Genomic DNA, 24,792 nt, shown 5'->3' on the forward strand with positions numbered 1-24,792 from the left:
CTTATGCCATTGGCCTCTCTGCAGGTGCTGTTTGAGAGGACAGAGGAGCTTCCTCAGTCTGGGCCCCCTGGTTTGGCTAGGTAGGGGAAGGTTGTCTTGGCTTGTGGGGCAAGTTTGCTTGCTGTAGGAGGATCTTTGCTGGTCCTGCCTGGGCACACGTTGTTTTTAGATGAGGGAGGAGAGTCTCAGGCCTGGCAGAATGTCCCTTTGCCAATAGCCCTTGGCCACCTAGTATATCTTGGTGTGGAGGAAAGGAGATTCAAGCTCTTCAGGGAAGGTGAACACTTCTCATCACTTATTGTCAGTGGGGCTCTTAAAGCACTTCTTTGCCAGTGCTGCCTCGTTTGTCCAGTGTTGCTGAGATCCAAATTTGTCTGGGGTAGGAAATGAGTCTATCTGGTCTACCTTCGGTTGCTAGCTTGGAGGTTGGGAAACAGTGGCTCTCAGTTGCCTTTCTGTGGGTGTAGTGAGCTACTGGTCATTACGTCATTCCTCTGGTCCTGGGGACCCTCGCCAGCTCTCTGTTTCTTTCTACCTTTCAGAGTACTTTGGTTTTCCTTAGGCTCTTGTGTTATTTCTGGAGTTGGTTATACTTAGTTGGGAGGAACAGAAGAAAATGCCTATACTATCTTTTCCAGACCAGAAATCCTTGGTGGTGTTTTGTTTTGTTTGCATTTTAATTCCAGTATGGTTAACATACAGTGTTATATTAGTTTCGGGTGTACAATGTAGTGATTCAACAATTCTGTATATTATTCAGTGCTCACCATGGTAAGTATGCACTTAATCTCCTTCACCCTTTTCACTTACCTCCCACTCACCTCCCCTCTGGTAACCATCTATTTGTTCTCTCTAGTTAAGAGTCTGGCTTTTGGTTTGTCTCTTTTTCCCCCTTTATTCATTTGTTTTGTTTCCTAAATTTCACACATGAGTGAAATCATATGGTATTTGCCTTTCTCTGACTTGTTTCACTTAGCATTGTGCTCTCTAGATTCATTCATGTTGTTACATATGGCAATATTTCATTCTTTTTGATGGCTGAATAATATTCTGTTGTATATTTATACCACATCTTCTTTATATACATCTATTGATAGGCACTTGGGCTGCTTCCATAACTTGGCTGTTGTAAATAATGCTACAATAAACAAAGGGATGCATATTCCTTTTGAATTAGTATTTTCATATTCTTTGGGTAAATACCCAGTAGTATGGTTACTGGATCATATGGTAGTTCTATTTTAAATTTTTTGAGGAACCTCCATGTTGTCTTTCTAGCTTGCATTCCCACCAACAGTGCAAGAGGTTCCTTTTTTTACACATCCTCACCAACACTTGTTTCTTGTGTTGTTGATTTTAGCCATTCTGACAGGTGTAGGGTGATATTGTGGTTTTTGATTTGCATTTCCCTGATGATAAGTGATATTGAGCATCATTTCATGTGTCTTTTGGCCATCTGTTTGTCTTCTTTGTAGAAATGTCTATTCATATCTTCTGCCCACGTTTAATTGGATTATTTGTTTTCTTGGGTGTTGAGTTGTATAAGTTCTTTATATATTTTGGATACTAACCCTTTATTGGCTATGTCATTTGCAAATATCTTCTCCCATTCCATAAGTGGTCTTTTTCTTGGTGGTTTTTATTATAACTGGTGAAGGAGAATTGACAGCTTCCTGATATTGAGTCATCTTTTTCAAATATGTGGTAATCTATATTTGTTTAGTAGATAACATTAATAACACCTACTTAATTAGGTCATGTTGAAGAATGTAGTTAAGACATGTAAAACACTTAGTAGTGCCTGGTATATACAGCACTTGAAAGTGTTAGCTAATGTTATTCCATGTGTTCCTTGGTAGCATATTAACGCTTTTTAAAATTTTTAAAATAAAGTTCCAGCACATTTCTCTTTAGGCTCATTACTAAGTATTTTATCCTTTTTTTGTTTTTATTACAAATGGAATCTTCTCATCTATTGTATCCTCCTTGGCTCTTTGGTTCTTTGCCTCTTTTTTATATGAAATGTTTTATCTAAATACTGCTTCCTGAAGGAGTTTCAGTATCTTTTTCTTTTAAGGATAGGACCCAGAGCTAAACTTAGAGTTCCGAAAACAAAAGGATGAATGAATTAATGAGCTTTTCGTGTGGTTTGGCACTGTTTTAGCTACCAGTCTTACTCTAAAGGCTGTATTTTATGTAATCTGAGACTTTTCCTAGATATGTCACTCATTGTGCTGTGTTGATCTTACTTTCAGACTCTTTTTCCCATGTGGGATTTATTAATCAAGCCATGTTTTTTTCATGTCACTTTTGGGTTACTGTTGGTCTTGGGGACTCACCTGCAGGGTAATCCACGCATCTCTGTGTGCGTCTCTGCTACAGAGTGTTTATCACGTGTGTTAGAAAGATCGCTCTTGGTTAAGTGAGCTATTGAAGTAAAGTAAGGAAATGCGGGTGTCCATTTGCTTCATCTAAACAGGTGATGAAAGTGGTGCCTGGGTGGCTCAGTCGGTTAAGTGTCCGACTTCAGCTCAGTTCATGATCTCACAGTTCGTGAGTTTGAGTCCCGCATCAGGCTCTGTGCTGACAGCTTGGAGCCTGGAGCCTGCTTCAGATTCTGTGTCTCTGTCTCTCTCTGGCCCTTCCCTACTCAAGCTCTGTCTCTCTGTCTCTCTGTCAAAAATAAACATTAAAAAAAAATTTAAACAGGTAATGAAATACTGATAATTTAACAAGAAAAAGAAGGCTATGTATGTATAGGATTGTCCTGGGGTGTGTAGCAATAAGAAGGCTAAAAATGAGGTTTGGGCTTCAGAGTGCACAGTGCATGTGTCACATGCTGGCCCTATTCACAGAGGATTTATTTGGATGTTCTTTTCCCAGAAGAGCTCTATGGTGACTTTGAAGACCTGGAAACAGGGGATGTACACAAGGGAAAACCAGGCCCAGACACTCAGGTATGATTTTGCCGTGGCTGGCTGTGAATTATGGTCCTTGATCTGTGGTCATTATGTTCTGAGAGAGGCCCATATTAAGAAATGCACATCTTGGGGCGCCTGGGTGGCTCAGTCGGTTAAGTGTCCGACTTCAGCTCAGGTCACGATCTCGTGGTCCGTGAGTTCGAGCCCCGCATTGGGCTCTGGGCTGATGGCTCAGAGCCTGGAGCCTGCTTCCGATTCTGTGTCTCCCTCTCTCTCTGCCCCTCCCCCGTTCATGCTCTGTCTCTCTCTGTCTCAAAAATAAACGTTAAAAAAAAATTATCATTAAAAAGAAATGCACATCTTACTATCTGTGTAGATTACAGAGTGGATGGATTCCTTCCTAAAAATATGGAGGTTGTGAATAGATCAAAGTTGTTAGTCATTCTTGATCTTTTGGGTGACACCTACTGCCTCTTGTTATCATTATAATTCTTCAGTCATAGGAGTTTATCTCCCAAGTCACTGTCTCTCTCTCTACCGTTCCTTTTGCCATCATTCTCTTCTTCTTAAATTTAAGTACCATTTAAAATAATTAAATCCCTATTCTCCCCAATATTTCTTTAGAACAATTTCTGGGGAGCATCTGGGTGGGAATACTTGTTATTTTTATTTATATTTGGCATTCCAGCCAGATTAAGGAGTGACAGTTTATTGTGCTGCAGATGCCTAAAATGCCTCTTGTAGCAGTACATGTTTTTTAGAGCCAAAGTCTGTGTTTTGTTTTGTTTTGTTTTTTTGTTTTGTTTTCATGATGATCACAACCAAGATTTTTGCAGCTCGGATAGAACTTTAAAAATCTGGGGCGCCTGAAGGGCTCAGTTGGTTAAACATCTGACTCTTGATTTCAGCCAAGGTCATGATCTCATGGTTCGTGCTGGCTATGTGCTGACTGTGGAGCCTGCTTGGGACCCACTCTCTCCCTCTGTCTCTGCCTCTCCTGCTTGTTCTCTCTCTCTGTCTCTCTCTCTCTCTCTCTCAAGAGAAATAAACATAAAAAAAAAGAACTTTAAAAATCTGCTTTAATGTTTAAAGAAAAGATCTCCACAAACTTTTACAACTGTTTCTCTTATGGAAATTTAAGATTGAAGATGTAGAAGAAGTTAAGGAAGAAATTGACCCCAATGCAGAGGAAAGTGCCAAGAAAAAGCATTTGGATAAAAAGAGAAAATTGAAGGAGATGTTTGATGCAGAATATGATGAAGGAGAAAGCACATATTTTGATGATCTTAAAGGAGAAATGCATAAACAAGCACAGGTAAGAAAACTTGGTTCTTATCAGCTTCATTTCAAGGCTATAGTACAGTATTGTGAATATGTAATTTTGTTTAGGTCTCTACTCCCTGACCTGCTTCTGTGCCTCCTGTTTGGACTCTTAGGTCAAGCTGCAGATGAGTGTTTATTCATGTGATCATCTGATAGTTTCTTCAGTCAGAAATGGACCAGAAAGATACCAGTGTCTATTTTGTACCAAGCATTGAGGTAGCAAAAATGGTTAAGATAGGCTGCAACTGTTGAGGGTCTCACAGTGTAGTGATTTATTTATTTAAATACAAGCATTGCTGTAGCATTCTGATTACTGGTCCCTGGAACCATAATTAAATAATTTGAATGGGCAGGTGATTCTTGCACATACCAGTCTTATGCATGTACCAATGCTCTCCAGGGAAGCTTTTCTAAATACTCACCTTGGGCAGAGTTCACAGGATATTTCAAGTGTCAGGTCAGATGTGGAGATAAAGGGAGCATGTAGAATGCTGAAAAGGAGATAATCTGGCCCTCCTACCTGCTATGCTAAACAGACTGAGCTGATGAACTCACTCTGAAGGACACGCAAAGATGTGTGTGCAGGTGATGGCGAGTGTTTGAATTGCGCTTTGACAAGGGTGGGGGGTACCAAGAATGCCTTTAAGCTAGAATATACCCTAATACATCTTATACAGGTTAAATAATGTGATTTGTAAAAATGTGGTCAGCAGGCTTTGCCCAACCTAGGCCTTCATCTATTCAAGTACCTCCTGGTTAGCCATTAATGTGTAGGTTCCAAGTCTGTACTGACCTTTGATAGAAGTAACTAAGACATGTAAAGCTAGTTCTGAAGTCTTTGCTTCAATTCATTTATTACGTAAAATCACCTAGAATCTTGTAGGCCATTGTAAAGGACTTTGAATTTTTTATGCTGAGTGAAATGGGGATCAATGGGGGTTTTGAACAGAGGAGAGATATGTGTGACCTGCTTACCTTTGAAAGCATTGCTGTGGCAAGAGTTCAGTAAGATTAAGGTGACTCACACTGTGGGGTGGGGCGGTGTGTGGCATGGAGGAAAAAGAGAGTCAAATTCTGGGTATACTTTTGAAAGGTGGATTAAAGGTAGATTGAGTGCGGGGTGTGTGAGAGGAAACAAGGATGACTTACTGGAATTCGAGTTGTCAGTAAGATAGGAAAGCCTCTAGTTGGTGCAGGTTTGTCCAGGAAGGTGAAGTTTAGAGCTGTTTGGTTTGAGATCTGTCCCAGACAAGTGGAGCATCAAGTAGTCGGTGAGGAGCTCTGGAAAGAGGTTGGGGCCAGGGACTCAGATGTACAGCCCTCAGCATCTAGATGCTACTTAAAGCCATAAAATGGATGGGATGACCTGAGGAGTGAGCATGGAGACAGGAGAGAGGACGGGGACTGACAGTGGCTGCTCCGTTGTAAGAGGCCAGCTGGAGAGGAGGAAGCAGCAGTGGGATTGAGCAGCGCTCAGGAGATAGAAGACATCTAAGAGAACATGAGGTATGCTGGAAACCACTGTGGAAAGAGGGATACATTATCTTAAATCCTGCTGATGTGTTAACTGTGATGAAGACAGGATTGACAACTGGGTTGGGAATGTGGAGGCCTTACATGATTTTGGTAAGCATTGTTATGGAGTGTGGATTAAAGACCAGTTTGGGGAGGATTCAAAAGAATGGGAGCAGAGGCTGGAGGCCATGACTATAGAAAAATTCTGGGCCATTTTACTTCAGAGAGAAGCAGAGAAATGGGGCAATAGTTGGAGAAAGAGTCAAAAGAAGGTGTTAAGACCGGAGAAATAACAGGCAAGACCTGTTAGAATAAAAGTGAATGATAGCTAGTATTGCAAGTGAAGTTTGGCATTGAATAGAGGCACGGATAAATAAGCTATAATGGCTGCCCAGTAGAACTTTCTGTGATAATGGAAATGTATATCTGTGCTGTCTTGCATTGTAGCCACGAGCCACGTGTTGATACTGATCACTTGCAACGTGACTATTGTGACTGGGGGACTGAATTTAAAATTTTTAATTTTAATTAATTGCAGTAATATAATAAGTTATAGATATAATGATAACAAGCTATAATAAAAGGCTGAATGGGGGCGTAAACCCTGGTAGAGGAGTTGACTATGGAAGTTCTTTTAGACTACTTAGATCCTGAGTGAATTAAGAAACAGCAGCTGAGAGTGAGAATGAGGGAGGAGATACTGGATATTCAAAGAAAGGAAAAGTGTGAAATAATTGTTTGCAGAGTAAGAAAAGAAAGAAGTTAAGAGTGTTCGCTGACCAGCATGAAGGGCTGCTTTCAGAGTTGTTTGCGTTTGCTGTGCTTGGAGTAGCAAGGAAGAAAACAAACCGTAAAGATAAGAGTGCATGTTATTTTTAATAAGGATAAAGCGTAAATGATTCTGTCCATGTTCCTCTATTGAGAAATTGCTTGTCTTAAAAATGTTAACCTTACATTTATTAAGATAACAGCTATGTGTTTTTTTTATTGTTTTTCCCCCCCTTATATATAGCTTAATCGAGCAGAATTTGAAGATCAAGATGATGAAGCTAGAGTTCAATATGAGGGTTTTCGACCTGGGATGTATGTTCGAATTGAGATAGAAAATGTCCCCTGTGAATTTGTGCTTAACTTCGACCCCCATTACCCAATGATTTTGGGTGGTTTGGGCAATAGCGAAGGCAATGTCGGATATGTACAGGTAGGTACCCTTTGCTGCATGCTTGACAATTGGGGTTCTTTGGATGTACTTCCACCAATAATCTTATTGAAATTGAAATCTCTTCTCCCCTCAGATGCGTCTGAAGAAACATCGTTGGTATAAGAAAATCCTCAAGTCCCGAGATCCAATCATTTTCTCTGTGGGGTGGAGGAGGTTTCAGACCATTCCACTCTATTACATCGAAGACCACAATGGGAGACAGAGGCTTCTAAAGTACACTCCACAGCACATGCATTGTGGAGCAACTTTTTGGGGTAATACGCTACTAGAATAACTTGCTTGTAGATTGATTTAAACCGTTTACTTGTTATCATTATAGTTTTGCTTTTCTCCATTAAATCTCAATTCATAAGATTTTTCTTTCTCTTGTTTTTGGATTGGAGTACATATTTAAAATAGAATCCAAAATTTGTGATTCACTGTATTTCTTTTTTTTTTTTTTCTATTTTCTTTAAGGTCCTATTACTCCACAGGGAACTGGGTTCTTGGCAGTACAGTCTGTTAGTGGCATAATGGTAAATATCTTGAATGTTTTATTTTCCAGATTATGTTTGAGGAATATATCTTAAATATGGAATATGTACATGAAACTTTAAGTTGCAAGTGACATGTTTTTAGTATTTATAGTAAGCTTCTCTTTGCTTTTAGTTTTCCTGTGTCTTTTTAAGTAAGGTGTGGGAATGGAGAAGGGAGAGGTAGAAGAATTATTTTGGTACTGATAACATTTTATATTTGTATGCGTTTTTTGGACTTATTTTTCTAAAAATATTTAAGTGGTGCTCACCATGTACTAAGCATTGTACTCGGCTCTAGGGATATACCGGATACCAGGTAGACATAAGACTACCCCTTGGTACTGCTTGTTTAGCAGAGTATGTTCACACAGTCTTCGTTTGATCAATCAGAGCAGGTTTTATCGGCCCAGTTTGACATAAAAATTGAACAATGAGCAGATGGAATCTGCCCTGGGGGTCTAAAATTTAATTTCTTAAACATTGTAACCAGATTTTCATATTGCTTTCCATTCTGAATCAGTCATTGTTGTGAAATGACGTGATTATGAAATCACCCTCTGGAGAATATTCAAGACATCATCATTAGTTTGGCTTATTACATGTATTAGAGTTTCACATTGTTTTTTCTAAAATAATTGCTTTGCATGTTCACATATTCTTTCTTGTTCTTAGTTGATTGTAAGTGAAATGCACTATGGTAATTTATTGCATCATAGAATTGTAGTTTTTCTCCTTGATGTTACTCCTGTATTCAAATTTTGGGGGTTCTTCCCAGCCTGATTTCCGGATAGCTGCCACAGGAGTTGTCCTTGATCTGGATAAATCCATAAAAATTGTGAAGAAATTAAAGCTAACTGGTTTTCCATATAAAATTTTCAAGAATACATCATTCATTAAGGTCCGTATATCTGTATATTCATGTTTATGAATGTATATTTTGTGAAAGAAGGAATGAAATACTTCTAAAATACAGTCTGATGCATTCAAAAGAGTATTGAAATCTTTTATAAACTTGGTCTTTGATATTGGTTTACTTCTTTATATTGGTTTCTGTGTTACTTAAGTATGCTCAGAAAAGTTTAAGATCAAGTTAACAGAGATATTTACTAATTGAGGCTATTCCTTATTCCATGTGAGACTGTGACAGAGCTAATAGTGAAAATATATAATCTCATTCACTGGGTTTTGTTTCCTGTCCTTTTGTTTTGTGTTAAGAAAAGGGGAAAATCATAGGTTTGTTAAATAGCTCGGTAGAAAAATAGACCAAGTATTTTGTAAAATACTTGTTGGCCAGGGGTACAGAGAAATGGACGCTCTGTTCTGCAGTGTAATGTGGGAAGGTGGTTTGAGTGGCATTTATTGAAAATTTTATTAGTAGGGTGTTTCCATTAAAAATACAGTGTGAAGATCATAAAATACTCTTTATATAAAGTAATAATATCACCAGCATTTATCCACACTCATTATTTCCTGAGCACGTGCACCTAAGTCATAGGATATGAGCTGCAGTCCAGCCCTGTGAGATGACAGCAGAGGCTATCTAGGGCTGTTCAGTCTAGTACATATCTTTTTGATCTTTTCTTCTACAGAGATATCAGTGATGAGCATGCTAATGAACCTACAGTAGAGTCTTAATATTATTTTGGGGAAAATGAAATAGAGTTGTATTCCTTTTGACGTAGTCACTCGTAGTGGGGAAAATACATTTTGATTATTTTATCACCATTAAATGAGTTGTTTTTTTAACCAAGGATTTATTTATAAACTAAGAAGTAACGTATCTGATTTTGTGTTATGTGGGCTGTTTTTTTCTTATACCTGTAGGGAATGTTTAACTCTGCTTTGGAAGTGGCCAAATTTGAAGGTGCTGTGATTCGAACTGTCAGTGGCATAAGGGGACAGATCAAGAAAGCACTTCGGGCTCCAGAAGGAGCTTTCCGGGCCAGCTTTGAGGATAAGTTGTTGATGAGTGGTAAATATAATCGTGGTGTAATCATAACAGCATGTTACCGTTCACTGTTGATTTCTAGCCAGTGTGGATTCAAGGCTGTAGTTTAGGTTTTAGGAAATTGGAATCAGCTCCAGCTCTCCCCAGTTGGAGCATCTTAGGCTAAGTCATGCTGTGTGTGGAGCCATGTGATTCAGACCCAGTAAGAGTTTTGTGATATTTAAAATTTTACTTGGTGAAGTCTGTCTTCAAATACCATGCAACTAACTAGAGAAGTTTGGAGTGAATGTTCATTTGTTTGACAGGATCGTTACGAATTTTCTTTTGAAAATGTTAAAGTAAATTACCTCTCTTTCCAGATATTGTCTTCATGAGGACTTGGTATCCCGTCTCCATTCCAGCCTTCTATAACCCAGTGACTTCTTTGTTAAAGCCAGTTGGTGAGAAAGACACATGGTCAGGAATGCGGACCACCGGTCAACTCCGGCTTGCCCATGGTGTCCGACTAAAGCCCAACAAGGATTCTTTGTATAAGGTATGGTCACACATGTGCTCTGTAGATGGGGGTCATCCAGATGCTTTGTACATAATGTTTTTGAATGTTTTGAATTTTCAAGTAGGAAATCTAATGTTAAATTTGAATGAACATGTTGTATATTCATAGAGTATTTTGGCAAGAATGCAGGAAAGTGGTAATAGTTTTCGTGGGTTGGAAAGGAGACAGACTTTTCACTGTATACTCTTTTGAACTGTTTTTTTCCTGCCGTATACATGTATTACTTTTAAGAACACTAATGTGCTAATTGTTATTGAAGCAATGTGGGTGGGTTTTTTTTGAAAGTTTTAATAAACTTTGTAGTGAAGTGTTAACATGCATACAGAAAACTACACAGATCATAAGCATACAGCTCATGAATTTTAACACACCCAAAATTGCTGTCACCTGGATCAAGCAATGGAATTACCAGCACAACAAAAGCCTCCCTTATGACTGCTAGTCAATACCCCATCTCCACCTCAAAGATAGCCACTATCTTGACTCCTGACAGGTAAATTATTTCTGCCTGTTTTTTGAGTTTTATAAAATACAGCATAAACTATTTTGCCTGTTTTCTTTCATTCGGTTTTATGAGACTCATTCGTGTTCTTTGTATAGCAGGCATTCATTTGTTACTGTCAAGTAGAATTGTATTATGTGACAGTGTCAGTTTTATCCATTGTTGGACATTATTTCCAGTTTTTAGCCATTATAAGTGCTACCCTGAATACTTACGTGTGACTTGTTTGATATACATATGCACACATTTCTTTTACATAGACCCCCCCCCAGGTTAGGATTGCCAGGTATAGGGTATGCATGTGTTCAGCTTCACTGGATGATGCTTGTAGTATTCTGGAGCCATACCAGGTTAGATTCCCACCACCAATAGTTGCCAGTAGTTGGCGTCATCACTATTTTTTTTTTATTTTAAGTTCTCAGTGCCTGTCAAAATCCCATTTCATTTGGATTTTGGTCTTGGAGAACTTTTATTATTTTCTTCACACGTTAATGCATTTGAAAAGATTTATTTTAATGCTGGGTATTTAATTGTTTTGTAATAAGAGGGTAGTTCAGGATATCAGTCTGCCATTCTGCCAGAAACAGAAGTTTCCCAGTCATTACTTTTTTAATGAAATAGTTAATAATACAGTTTTGAATTATGTTACGTGAATTTCTGTTAAAATGTATTACAGGATGTGGTACCTGTTGTCTAGCTTATGATGCTTAGTCTTTTTTTCAGAATGTGACTTCTCCAAGGTCCTTCATTCCAAGCATTTTAGGTTCCTAAATAGAGGAATATTGAATATTATCATGGATGATGTCTTTCATAGTAAATTTAAAGACGTGGCAGAAATATTCTCTATATAGTTGATGTTGGCCTTGGTAAAGACCTAGGGCAAGACTTTCAACTTATTAGTATTTTTGAGGCAGCTAAGAATTTTGATCATCTCAATTTAAGCAGTGAAATTAGACTCCTGTAAAAATTGAATGCAGAGGGTGTTTGGCCTTTATCTGTCATTTTAATCTCCTTTTTCTTAGCTGGCTTTCCATTAGAAACAGAATAAAGTTAAACTTTTTAATGGCAGTCAGGGATGGGGACACTTCAGCTGCTGCTGATTGGAGGAAGAACTATGACCTTAAATTCACAGAGGTTGACTGTGAAGATGAACAGCTAGATTATTCTTCTTCAGATACAAGAAACTACCTCAGTGCCCCCAAAATAAGGTGTGGGTTTTCCATTAAAAGAAACTTTGGATCTGTTGATCTGCTCTGTTGAGATCCCCATAGTTCATACCATAGACATGGACACAGTTGTTTTTTTGGAAGAACTATAAATATATTCTATGTATTTCTCTGTTTTGCAACAGAGAAGTATACATCCATTGAGGCAATCCATATTTGATAGACAATTGAATCCTCATTTCTGATGATCAGCAGACTCTGGTGTTACTGATCATATGGAAAAGTCAATTCACTGAGAAGATTTTAGGCAAGTTTTAAATGCATATAGAGCATCATTCAAATACATCACTGTCTTTATTTTTCTTTTCAGCCAATCATGAGGCAAAAGAAACATTTTAATTCACTGCACATTCCAAAAGCCTTGCAGAAGGCCCTGCCATTTAAGAACAAGCCCAAGACCCAAGCAAAGGCAGGCAAGATACCGAAGGACAGGCGGAGACCAGCCGTCATACGGGAACCTCATGAAAGGAAGGTACTGTCGATAATGGCTTCCTGCATCTTGCATTTAGATGTGAAAATAGCACTTTCAAGTAGCACATGTGGTGCTTCTACTGCATTCTCATTTTTCATTGGGAAAGGGTAAGGGCCAGACTTATTCAAGGCACTAGCACCAAAATTTAGAGGAGAGGCCAGAGTCCATTTCCCTTTTGTTTAGTCGTGCTGTGTCTTACACATTTTAATGGGGAGTAATGGAAGCATCCAGCTGACAAGTCACTGTATCGTAGTTGTCCATAGTATCCAGAGTGATTAACAAAGGTGGTTTTGTGGTGAAAGCCGTTATTTAAGTATTTTGCTCTAGATACGCTCCTATTTCTGCTTCCATGCAAATTATGATGTCCTAGTTCAGGGTAAATTTTTCCTAGGTTAATGTTCATTTGGATCATGGATTGCTTCTAGTTTTGATACATCAGCTGAGGTGTTTAGGCCCCTGGAAACTTAGAAGGAAAGCATGCTGTAAGAGTATTCTGATGCTCATGCGTTTTGTCCTTGTCAGATCCTTGCACTGCTGGATGCTCTAAGTACGGTGCACAGTCAGAAGATGAAGAAGGCCAAGGAACAACGGCATTTGCACAATAAAGAACACTTCAAGGTGAAGCAGAAGGAGGAAGAAGAGAAACTGAAGCGACAGAAGGACCTCAGGAAGAAGCTCTTCCGAATTCAGGGTCAAAAAGAAAGGAGAAATCAGAAGTCCAGCCTGAAGGGGTCTGGGGAGCCATCAAAATGAGCTTTAAACAGATAGTCTTTGCATCTGCAGAGGTGGATGGTTTCAAATACTACAGTACCTGTAAATGACAGCAGGGCACTGGAGCCCAAGGAAGACCCCTTTGTTGGATATGTTGCCCAGACTGTGCCTTTGAGAAGAGAAATGGAGACTCAGCTGATAGGACGCCCATTCATTCTCAGAGCCTAGGTTGTGTCAAGATTTAAAGCAATATTATTTATGGTTTTGTAGATTCCTTCACATTCCTCTTACCTTAGTTTTCATTTTTTGTGCTACAAAAATATTACTAAAATACTTAATTTTGGCTTAATAGTTTTCATCAGGGATGAATGCTTGATGATTGTGGATAAATTGCTGATTCTGCCATCCTCATGATGCGTCCTCCAAAGGGGAAAAATATTAACTTGAAAACTCAGCTTTCAAATGTTAGAAAGGAGTGTGTATGGTTCAGTGCACAGCTATTTCCCAGAGGCCATGTGATGGGTAATAGCGCAACAGGCTGACCTGACTGCACATAGAAGAATCCAGCTGCTTCTATTAATTTATGTCACCATATATGGGGCTAGTTTTGATCTGTTAAAACAAATTAATAAAAAAAATATTTTAAAATTTTCTCAGCTTTCATTTCTTACATGGTAAAAATTGATAGATACAACCCACTTGAAGAAAAACTCTTTGAAGTCCTTCAGTCATTTTTAAGAGTGTAATAAGGATCTGGAGATCCAAGCCCTAAACTACTCCCTTCTGAGGTGACCACCTGTGCTGCTCACTATGGTGTATCCAGAACCAAATGCTATTGGTGCCAATACAATAAGTGCAGGGATGAATTAATTAAATTCCTGCTCTATCACTAAATGTGCTTCGATTTTTCCATAACTGCCAATATGCTGTGGCCTGGCAGCAAAGCATATAGGGGGACAGAAGGGGGGCTGCTGCCGAGCTTTCTGCCTCCTCCCTTTGCCTTGTGGAGCACACTTTACCTGCCCTAGACCCAAGGTGGCTTGCCAGTCTCAGGTGGGAGCACTTGAATGTGATAATGTGCCTTACAAACTAATTTCTGGCAAAGGTAACCGTGTAATGATATCCTGGTAGGGAACTTGTTACCTAGGTGGAGCTATTTTACCATCATCTTAAATTTCTTTTCCTTTCGGTGGGCTTCTGATGGAAGAGAGAACTGAAGACTGGCCGGGTACACAAGGCTGGCTCAAATCAAGGATACCCATCCCAGCCCACGAGACCTTCTGCCCTCCACTGAGGGTAGGCAGTGAGAACCCCAGCCTGGAGGGCCATCCATGCCTGCTCTGGATGATGCCCTCTGCATCTGATAGAAATATGATGCTACCACGTTGACTAATGCAAGGGAAAAGGAAACAGGTGAAACGAACTTTAGTATTCTTATTTTTAAGCCATTATATCTAACATGTTATCATTATAACATACAGCCTGTGTTTTTATATAATGAGATATTTGACATTTCTATTTTTTGTGGAGTCTTTCAAATTTCGTATGCACTTTACTTTTACAGTGCCTCTCAATTCAGATGCTAAATTTTGTGGAAATACTTGACCTGTATTTAGATTTCATTAAGTTTATAGTTTAAAAAACAAGATTCATACCCCCTCGTTGTTTTAAATATGACTGAACTTGGTACTGGTTTTTAAGTTGAAATTAATTAAAATTAAAACAAAATGTCCAGTTCTCAGCAGCAGTCATGTATTTCAGTTGCTTGATGGACTGCATGGCCAATGGCTACGTTGAGGACAGTGTGGCTCTATAGTGTAGAACGTCAGGAAAGACTTCCTTAAAGGAAGCAGGTTAACTTGGCAAAAGGTAGGACTGGGAAGGGGAAGAGCGTGTCAGCCAATAGAAATGCACGTCCAAAGGCCTTGGGCACAATGCAGCTCGATACCTGCAAGCCGCTGTGTTTGAAGCCAGGATGGACACAGGGTTGCAGGAAGCTGCAGGGGAAGATAGAGAAGGAAATGGAGAGACAGGCAACGAAGCTGCATTAAGATACTATCTTTATCCCAAGATACTGGAAAGCCCTTGGAGGATACTTAGTTGGGACAATATGGTCAGATTTGTATTTTTGAAAAATTCCCATTACTGCTGGGTAGGGACTAATTTGGAGGGAATCCAGGGATAAGTCTTGGAAGTAGGCTGAGGCAGGAAGGTGGTACAGAGATGGAGAAGTGGTAGATGCTAGAGCTTTAGATGTAACATGGGAGGTATGTTGGATCTGAGAGTTGTGGGGAGCAAGGGGTTTTCGGGAGACCCCCCTGATTCCTAGGTGTCTGGCTTACACTGAGGATTTTGCTGTCTGGGCTGCTGGGTAGTGAGGAACTTGGTTTTAGGAAATGGTACCTGTGGGACAGCCATATAGATATGTCTGAAGAGGTAGTTAGGAATACTGTCTGAAGCTCAGGTTGACATCCTATCTGGGCTTAAAATGCATTGCTAAGAGACAGCAACACCTTCCTGGAAGTGGATGGAGTTACCTAGGGAGGAGTCAAAATTGAACATAGGTGGGTCTTAGTCCAGCATTCTTCCCATTAGGTCAATATTATCACATACCTCAAAATCACCAAGTCCAACCCGCATATGCACATGAGCAGCCCAAGAAGCCCAAGGGATCCTGCTGCGGTTCACGTGACTAGAGCTGAGCAGGTCCAGCCAAGCACAGCTGGGCATAGAAGCCAGACATGTAAGTGACATCAACAAATAGGACAGCCTGTCTTTTCTGTGGGCAGACTTGACCATCCCAGGGGCTGAGGTGGAGGAAGGGTCTGGGTAGTGGACTCCAGTGTCCACACCACTCACTGTGATGTGACTCTGCACAAGTTCATGAGTATCTCTGAGTTTCAGGTTCCTTGTCCGCAAGATAGAGATAATAAACCAATCGTGCGGTCTGTGAGGATTTAATGAGGTTACATTCGAAGTGACTGCTACAGAACAGATTTTGAAAGTTAGATTTCCTGTCTGGTCCCATTTTAAAGAGGTGTGTAGGTCTCTGTATTTTAGCATGTATATAGATTCATGTCACCAGTACCACAACTAAGATCCCAATCAGTCCTCTCTCCCAAGCACTAACTCATGCAATGTAGCCCTCCCAACTGTCCTCCACCCCGCCCTGCTACCTACTGACATATATTTCCACACCATAGCTCTGTTTTGAGAATGTCGTGTAAGTAGAAGCATGAGTTATGTAATCTCTTGTAATTGGTTACTTTTGCTGAGCATCGTGCCTTTGAAATTCATCCCAATTCTTCTGTGTATTGTTGATGCTGTCCTTTTGATTATTGAATAGTATCCAACTGTACAGATGGACCACAGCTGGTCATCCATTCACCAATGGAAGGACGGTGTGGTTTTTCCCATTTTTTTTTACAATTATGAATATAGCTGCTATAAACATTTGTGTGGAGGTTTTTGTGTGAACATAAGATTTCATTACTGCAGCGTAAATACCTTGGAGTACGTCATATGGTCTAATGTAGCTGTCAGACTCTTCCAGAGTGGCTGTTCCATTTTTACATTCACACCAGCAATTAAAGAGAGTTTTAGCACTCTGCCTGTTCATCATCACTTGGTATTGCCAGTGCTTTTTACATTAGCCATGCTACTGGGTACTGTGGAGAAAGAGGATCTCTTACTTGCCTTTCATATACAGTGACCTCTTTAGTGAACTTTAGGTTCAAGCCTTTGCCTGCTTTTTATTTGGATGTGTTTTTTTCTTAATGTTTTAATTTATTTTTAGAGCATGTGAGCCAGGGAAGGGCAGAAAGAAGGGGACAGAGGATCCAAAGTGGGCTCTGCGCTGGCAGCAGTGAGCCTGATGTGGGGCTTGAACTCATGAACCGTGAGATCATGACCTGAGCCAAAGTTGGATGCTCAACCGACTGAGCCACCCAGGCACCCCTGGATTTTTTTTTAAATCTAATTATTTATTTTTTATAATTTACATCCAAGTTAGCACATGGTGCAACAATGATTTCAGCAGTAGATTCCTTAATGCCCCTTAGCCATTTAGCCCATCCCCCTCCCACAACCCCTCCAGCAACCTGTTGTTTGTTCCCTATATTTATGAGTCTCTTCTGTTTTGTCCCCCTCCCTGTTTTTTATATTATTTTTCTTCTCTTCCCTTATGTTCATCTGTTTTGTATCTTAAAGTCCTCATATGAGTGAAACCATGTGATAATTGTCTTTCTTCAATTGACAAATTTCACTTAGCATAATACCCTCCAGTTCCATCCATGTAGTTGCAAATGGCAAGATTTCATTCTTTTTGATTGCCAAGTAATATTCCATTGTATATATATACCACATCTTCGTTATCCATTCATCCATCAATGGACATTTGGGCTCTTTCCATACTTTGGCTATTGTCGATAGTGCTGCTATAAACATGGGGGTGCATGTGTGCCTTCAAAACAGCACACCTGTATCCCTTGGATAAATACCTAGTAGTACAATTGCTGGGTCATAGGGTAGTTCTATTTTAATTTTTTGAGGAACCTCCATACTGTTTTCCAGAGTGGCTGCACCAGTTTGCATTCCCACCAGCAGTGCAAAAGAGATCCTCTTCCTCTGCATCCTCACCAACACCTGTTGTTGCCTCAGTTGTTAATGTTAGCCATTCTGATTGGTGTGAGGTAGTAGCTCATTGTGGTTTTGATTCGTATTTTGAGTGATGTTGAGCATTTATTCATGTGTCGGTTGGCCATCTGGATGTCTTCTTTGGAGAAGTGTCAATTCATGGCTTTTGCCCATTTCTTCACTGGATTATTTGGTTTTTGGGTATCGAGTTTGATAAGCTCTCTATAGATTTTGGATACTAACCCTTTATCTGATATGTCGTTTGCAAATATCTTTTCCCATTCCGTCAGTTGCCTTTTAGTTTTGCTGATTGTTTCCTTCACTGTGCAGAAGCTTTTTATTTTGATGAGGTCCCAATAGTTCATTTTTACTTTGGTTTCCTGTATCTCCAGAGACATGTTGAGTAAGAAGTTGCTGCAGGCAAGATCAAAGAGGTTTTTGCCTGCTTTCTCCTCGAGGATTTTGATGGCTTCCTGTCTTACATTGAGGTCTTTCATCCATTTTGAGTTTATTTTTGTGTATGGTGTAAGAAAGTGGTCCAGGTTCATTTTTCTGCATGTTGCTGTCCAGTTTTCCCCAGCATCATTTGCTGAAGAGACTGTCTTTATTCCATTGGATATTCTTTCCTGCTTTATCAAAGATTAGTTGGCCATACGTGTGTGGGTTCATTTCTGGGTTTTCTATTCTGTTCCATTGATCTGAGTGTCTGTTTTTGTGCCACTACCATACTGTCTTGATGATTACAGCTTTGTAGTATAGCTTGAAGTCCGGGATTGTGATGCCTCCAGCTTTAGCTTTCTTTTTCAAGATTGCTTTGGCTATTTGGGGTCTTTTCTGGTTCCATACAAATTTTAGGATTGTTTGGTCTAGCTCTGTGATGAATGCTGGTGTTATTTTGTTAGGGATTGTGTTGAATATGTAGATTGCTTTGGGTAGTTTTGACATTTAACAATATTTGTTCTTCCTATCCAGGAGCATGGAGTATTTTTCCTTTTGTGTGTGTGTCTTCTTCAATTTCTTTCATAAGCTTTCTGTAGTTTTCAGTGTATAGATTTTTACCTCTTTGGTTAGACTTATTCCTAGGTATTTTATGGTTTTTGGTGCAATCGTAAATGGGATTGATTCCTTGATTTCTCTTTCTGTTGCTTCATTATTGGTGTGTAGGAATGCAACTGATTTCTGTGCATTGATTTTATATCCTGCAACTTTGTTGAATTCATGGATCAGTTCTAGCATTTTTTTGGTGGAATATTTTGTGTTTTCCATATAGAGTATCATGTCATCTGCAAAGAGTGGAAGTTTGACCTCTCCTGGCCGATTTGGATACCTTTTATTTCTTTGTGTTGCCTAATTGCTGAGGCTAAGACTTACAATACTATGTTGAATAACAGTGGTGAGAATGAACATCCCTATCTTGTTCCTGACCTTAGGGGGAAAGCTCTCAGTTTTTCCCCATTGAGGATGATATTAGCATTGGATCTTACATATATGGCTTTTATGATCTTGAGGTATGATCCTTCTATCCTTACTTTATTGAGGGTTTTTATCAAGAAAGGATACTGTATTTTGTCAAATGCTTTCTCTGCATCTATTGAGAGGATCATGTGGTTCTTGTCCTTTCTTTTATTGATGTGATGAATCACATTGATTGCTTTGCGGATATTGAACCAGCCCTGTATCTGAGATATAAATCCCACTTGGTTGTGGTGAATAATTTTTTTAATGTATTGTTGGATCCGGTTGGCTAATATCTTGTTGAGGATTTTTGCATCCATGTTCATCAAGGAAATTGGTCTATAGTTCTCCTTTTTAGTGAGGTCTTTGGTTTTGGAATTGAAAGTGTTTGGAAGTTTTCCTTCTGTTTCTATTTTTTGGAACAGCTTCAAGAGAATAGGTGTTAACTTTTCTTTAAATGTTTGGTAGAATTCTCCTGGAAAGTTATCTGGCCCTGGATTCTTGTTTTTTGGGAGATTTTTGATTATGAATTCAATTTCTTTACTGCTTATGGGTCTGTTCAAATTTTCTCTTTCTTCCTGTTTCAGTTTTGGTAGTTCATGTTTCTAGGAATTTGTCCATTTCTTCCAGATTGTCCATTTTATGGGCATATAATTGCTCGTAATATTCTCTTATTATTGTTTGTATTTCTGCTGTGTTGGTTGTGATCTCTCCTCTTTCATTCTTGATTTTATATATTTGGGTCCTTTCCTTTTTCTTTTTGATCAAATTGGCTAGGGGTTTATCAATTTTGTTAATTCTTTCAATGAACCAGCTTCTGGTTTCGTTGATCTGTTCGGTTTTGGTTTTGGTTTTGATAGCATTGATTTCTGCTCTAATCTTTATTATTTCCTGTCTTCTGCTGGTTTGGGGTTTTATTTGCTGTTCTTTTTCCAGCTCTTAAAGGTATAAGATTAGGTTGTGTATCTGATACCTTTCTTCCTTCTTCAGGAAGACCTGGATTGGTATATACTTCCCTCTTATGACCGCTTTGCTGTCTCTCAGAGGTATTGGGCTGTGGTGTTATCATTTTCATTGGCTTCTATGTACTTTTTAATTTCCTCTTTAACTTCTTGGTTGGCCCATTCATTCTTTAGTAGGATGGTTTTTAGTCTCCAAGTATTTGTTATCTTTCCACATTTTTTCTTGTGATCAATTTTGAGTTTCATAGCATTGTGATATGAAAATGTGTGGTGTGATCTCGATCTTTTTGTATTTGTTGAAGGCTGATTTTGTGTCCCAGTATGTGATCTATTTTGGAGAACATTCCATGTGCACTGGAGAAGAATGTGTATTCTGCTGCTTTAGGATGAAATGTTCTGAATATATCTGTTAAGTCCATCCAGTCCAGTGTGTCATTCAAAGCTATTGTTTCCTTGTTGGTTTTCTGTTTAGATGATCTGTCCATTGCTGCAAGTGGGGTGTTGAAGTTCCCTACTATTATGGTATTATCAGTGAGTTTCTTTATGTTGTGATTAATTGATTTATATATTTGGGTGCTATCACATTTGGAGCATAAATGTTTACAACTGTTAGGTCTTCTTGGTGGATAGACCCCTTAATTATGATATAATGCCCTTCTTCATCTCTTGTTACAGTCTTTATTTTAAAGTCTAGTTTGTCTGATATAAGTATGGCTACTCTGGCTTTCTTTGGGTGACCATTAGCATGATAGATTGTTCTCCATCCCCTTACTTTCAATCTGAAGGTGTCCTTAGGTCTAAAGTGGGTCTCTTGTAAACAGCATATAGATGGATCTTGTTTTCTTATCCATTCTGTTATCCTGTGTCTTTTGATTAGAGCATTTAGTCCATTGATGTTTAAAGTGAATGCTGAAATATATTAATTTATTGCCATTGTGTTGCCTGTAGAGTTGGAGTTTCTGGTGGTATTCTCTGGTTCTTTCTAGTCTTTGTTGTTTTGGGTCTTTTTTGTACTTTCCATCTTTTCTTCCCTTAGAGATTCCCCCTTAAAATTTCTTGCAGGGCTGGTTTAGTGGTCAGGAACTCCTTTAATTTTTGTTTGTCTGGGAAGCGTTTTATCTCTCCTTCTATTTTGAATGACAGATTTCCTAGATAAAGAATTAATTCTTGGCTCATATTTTTCCGATTCAGCACATTGAATATATCCTGCCACTCCTTTCTGGCCTGCCAAGTTTCTGTGGATAGGTCTGCTACAAACCTGATCTGTTTTCCCTTGTAGGTTAAGGACTTTTTTACCCTTGCTGCTTTCATGATTCTTGCCTTGCCTGAGTATTTTGTGAATTTGATCTATGATATGGCTTGATCAGTTTTTGTTGAATCTAATGGGAGTCCTCTGTGCTTCCTGAATTTGATGTCTGTGTCTTTCCCCAGGTTAGGAAGTTTTCTGCTATGATTTGCTCATATAACCCTTCTACTCCTTTTTCTCTCTCTTCATCTTCTGAGACCCCTATGATTCTGTTGTTGTTCCTTTTTAATGAGTCACTGATTTCTCTAATTCTTAAATCGTGCTCTTTTGCCTTAGTCTCCCTTTTTTTTTTTTCCTGCTTCATTGTTCTCCATAAGTTTGTCCTCTACATTGCTGATTTGCTGCTCTGCTTCATCCATCCTTGCTGTTGTGGCACCATTCAAGATTGCAGCTCAGTTATAGCATTTTTAATTTCATCCTGACTAGCTTTTATCTCCACAGAAAGGGATTCTAATCTGTTTTCAACCCCAGCTAGTATTCTTATCATGACTCTAAATTCTGATTCAGACATCTTGCCTGTATCTGTATTGATTAAGTCACTGGCTGTCATTTCTTCCTGTTCTTTCTTTTGGGGTGAATTCCTGTTTCATTATTTTGAAGGAAGAAAAGGAATTAATAAGACAAAAAATTAAAATTAAAAAATTGAAAACAACACAAAAAAATCAAATAAAGGATGCTAGATCCTAGGTGTATTTTGGTCTGGTTGTTGAAAGGAGATTGATAGATTAGATAATAAAGGGAAAGATAAGAAAAGCCAAAAAAAGAAGAATGTTTGAAAATTTGAAAAAAATGAATATGATGAAATAGGATAAAATGAAATGATGGAAGTAAATAGAATTTGAAAAATTTACAAAAAAGTAAAAATGTAGAAAGAAATTAAAAATATTTTCAATAAAAATGGAAAATAAAGATAAATTTTTTCTCTTTCTGTATTCAAGAATAAGAAAAGTGAAAAAAGAAATTGAATAGATGGACCAGCAAACAGACTTAAGCATGATTGAAATTACATTGGTTTCCCCTACAGGTCAAACTATGAAGCACTTTATAGTTCGTAAACCAAGCAGGCGGAGAGACTTGTGGTGTTCCTGAAGAGCAAGGTTGGCCCAGTTGGACGGGGTTTAGTGTAACATCTCCATTCTCCACTAGATGGCGCTGCTTAGCTTACTGGGGTGTATTGTTGTGGCGCATGTAGGTATGTATGCTGATGTGTAGGAGGGGTGAAAATGGCGTCACCCAGCTACCAGTCTCTAGTTTTGGAACTCTGTTCTCCCCAACCAGCAATCACGCACCCTGCCCTTTTCTCTGGCTTCCATCCACTCCTGGCTTTTACACCATCCGTGACCAAGCCATCAGGTTGCCAGGCAGCACCCCCTTCCTGAGTTTTATCTCAGATGTGGCTATATTTCCCAACCCCTCACTTCTGAGGGACTGCCGCTTTGACCCGTTCTGACCCTCTGGGGGAGGGTCTCACCGAGCAATGGCTGGGTGCTGGTCTTCCCCCAGGAATGTTCGTGAGACTGTGCTGCTGCCAGTGCCCAGAGACTGCGCCTGGGTGCCAGCCCACCCCAGAAAAAGTTCACGCGATTGTGTAATAGCAGTGTTTCAGGGATTATGGTAAATCACAACACACATCTGGCACCAGGCTTCTCCCTTAACGTCCTTGTTCTAGCACCAGTGAATGTGGTTGTTCTCCAGGGTCCGCTGGGACCTTTGCTGTGGCAGCACAGCCTTTACCAAATGTCCTCCCCACAGGGGAACTACCTCTCCCCGTGTGGCCTGAGGACCCCTCGGACCTCACTGTCTGCTCCTGGGCATTCTCCCTTCCCACCAGAGCTCTGCCAGGTATCAAGCTGGAGAGTTTCAGACTCTGCACTCCCCCTGTTTATAGAATCTTAATGGAATTTAAACCCTCTCCTTTCTCCTGTCTCCCTTTTTTGTTCGGTTCCTGCGGGTGTTTCCACTTTTCTACTTTCTTTCCAGCGCTTTTGGTGGGGGGAGGGGAGTAGGGGTGCTTTTCCCGTACTCTCCCCATCTCTGTCCTCTCTCCAAGAGCAAAACAGCTCCTTGCCCTCTGTGGCTTTCTCCTCCAGTTCACCTTTCCTTGCTGCATACCTGCTGAGTTCTGTGGTTCAGGTTGTGCAGATAGTTGTGTTAATCCTCAAATCAGTTTTCTAGGTGTGCAGGGAGGTTTAGTGTTGATCTGGCTGTATTTCAGGGATGAGAGATGCAAAAAAACTTCCATGCTGTTCTGCTATCTTGGCCCCTCTCCTGGATTGTTTGTTTTCTTAATGTTGATTTAGAGAGTTCTTTATACATTTTTAAATAAGTCCTTTGTCAGCTATGTGATTTGCAAACATTTTCTCTTGATCTACAGCTGTCTTTTCATTTTCTTAGCAGTGTCTTACAAAGTTTTTAACATTTACTAATTTTTTTTCTTTTATGGATTGTATATTTGTTATCATGACTAAAAACTCTTTTCCTAACCCTAGCTCATGAAGATTTTCTCCTGGTCTAAAAGTTTTATAGCTTTATGATTTTCATTTTGAGTAAACTTTTGGATAAGGTGTAAGATTTGGATTGAGGTGGCTTTTTTGTTTTCGTTTTTTAACTTAGAGACAACCAGTTTTTCTGGTACTACTTGTTGAATGACTATCCACTCTTCATTGAAATACCTTTGCATCCTTGTCAAAATCCAGGGTATATTGAGGGTATATTCCTGGTTTCTCTATTCTGTTCCACTGATCGATATGTCTAACCCTTTGCCACACAACTGATTATTTTAGCTTTATATTAAGTCTCAAAATGGTGTAGTGGGATTCCTCTATGTTCCTCTTTTTCAAAATTGTTGTAGCTATTCTAGGACCCTTCCCTTTTGGTGTAAATTTTAATAAGCTTGCCTCTATTTATATAAAAAAAAAATCCTGCCATGACTTCAATTGCATTAAAATCTACGGATCAGTTTGGAGAGAATTGACAATTTTGCTCTGTTGAGTCCTCCAGTCTGTGATCGTGGCATCTCTCTCCATTTACTTAGCGATTCTTTGATTTCTTCTATCACCATTTTATAGTTTTCAGTCTACATATCCCATCCATGTTTTATTGGTTTTATGTCTAGTTTTCTAATAATTTGGAGCCATTGCAGGTAATATTAATTATTTAAATATTAGTTTTCATTTGGTTACTGCTAGTTTTTAGAAAAATGATTGATTTTTGTGTGTTGAACTTATATCCTTCAGTTTTACTAGCCCCATTTATTATTCTAGGTCTTTGGTAGTTATTTTTGGTTGATTCCTTAGGGTTTTATACTAGGGACAGTTTTTATTGCTTTCCAACTGTATGCTTTTTTTTCTTGATATATTGTACTGACTGGGACTTCTCATATAGTGTGGAATTGGGAGTGGTAACTGTGGACATCCTTGCCTTGTTCCCAATTTTTTTGTAGATCCCCTTTCTCAGTTTGAGGAAATTCCTTTCTGTGTCTAGTTAGCTGGGAATTTTTGTCATGAATAGGTGTTGAATTTTG

At 39.2% G+C, this 24,792-nt stretch overlaps 1 protein-coding gene across 7 annotated transcripts in view; it reads left to right on the forward strand.

Moving 5' to 3' along the window:
- The window catches only part of BMS1 (BMS1 ribosome biogenesis factor), a 71,362-nt gene extending 57,800 nt beyond the window's left edge, over positions 1 to 13,562 (forward strand). For all 7 annotated transcript variants that reach the window (XM_078434567.1, XM_078434565.2, XM_078434564.1 and 4 more), the window contains 10 exons: positions 2,884 to 2,957; positions 4,063 to 4,236; positions 6,772 to 6,960; positions 7,055 to 7,235; positions 7,438 to 7,496; positions 8,272 to 8,394; positions 9,321 to 9,468; positions 9,804 to 9,979; positions 12,039 to 12,200; positions 12,723 to 13,562. In XM_078434567.1, coding sequence (XP_078290693.1) covers positions 2,884 to 2,957; positions 4,063 to 4,236; positions 6,772 to 6,960; positions 7,055 to 7,235; positions 7,438 to 7,496; positions 8,272 to 8,394; positions 9,321 to 9,468; positions 9,804 to 9,979; positions 12,039 to 12,200; positions 12,723 to 12,953 — 1,517 coding nt within the window. In that variant the 3' untranslated portion in view covers positions 12,954 to 13,562. The remainder of the gene's footprint in view (positions 1 to 2,883; positions 2,958 to 4,062; positions 4,237 to 6,771; positions 6,961 to 7,054; positions 7,236 to 7,437; positions 7,497 to 8,271; positions 8,395 to 9,320; positions 9,469 to 9,803; positions 9,980 to 12,038; positions 12,201 to 12,722) is intronic.
- The last annotated feature ends 11,230 nt before the right edge of the window (positions 13,563 to 24,792 follow it).

The sequence above is a fragment of the Panthera onca genome, chromosome D2 (genome assembly GCF_046562875.1).
Source record: "Panthera onca isolate mPanOnc1 chromosome D2, mPanOnc1 haplotype 2, whole genome shotgun sequence".
NCBI lineage: Eukaryota > Metazoa > Chordata > Mammalia > Carnivora > Felidae > Panthera > Panthera onca.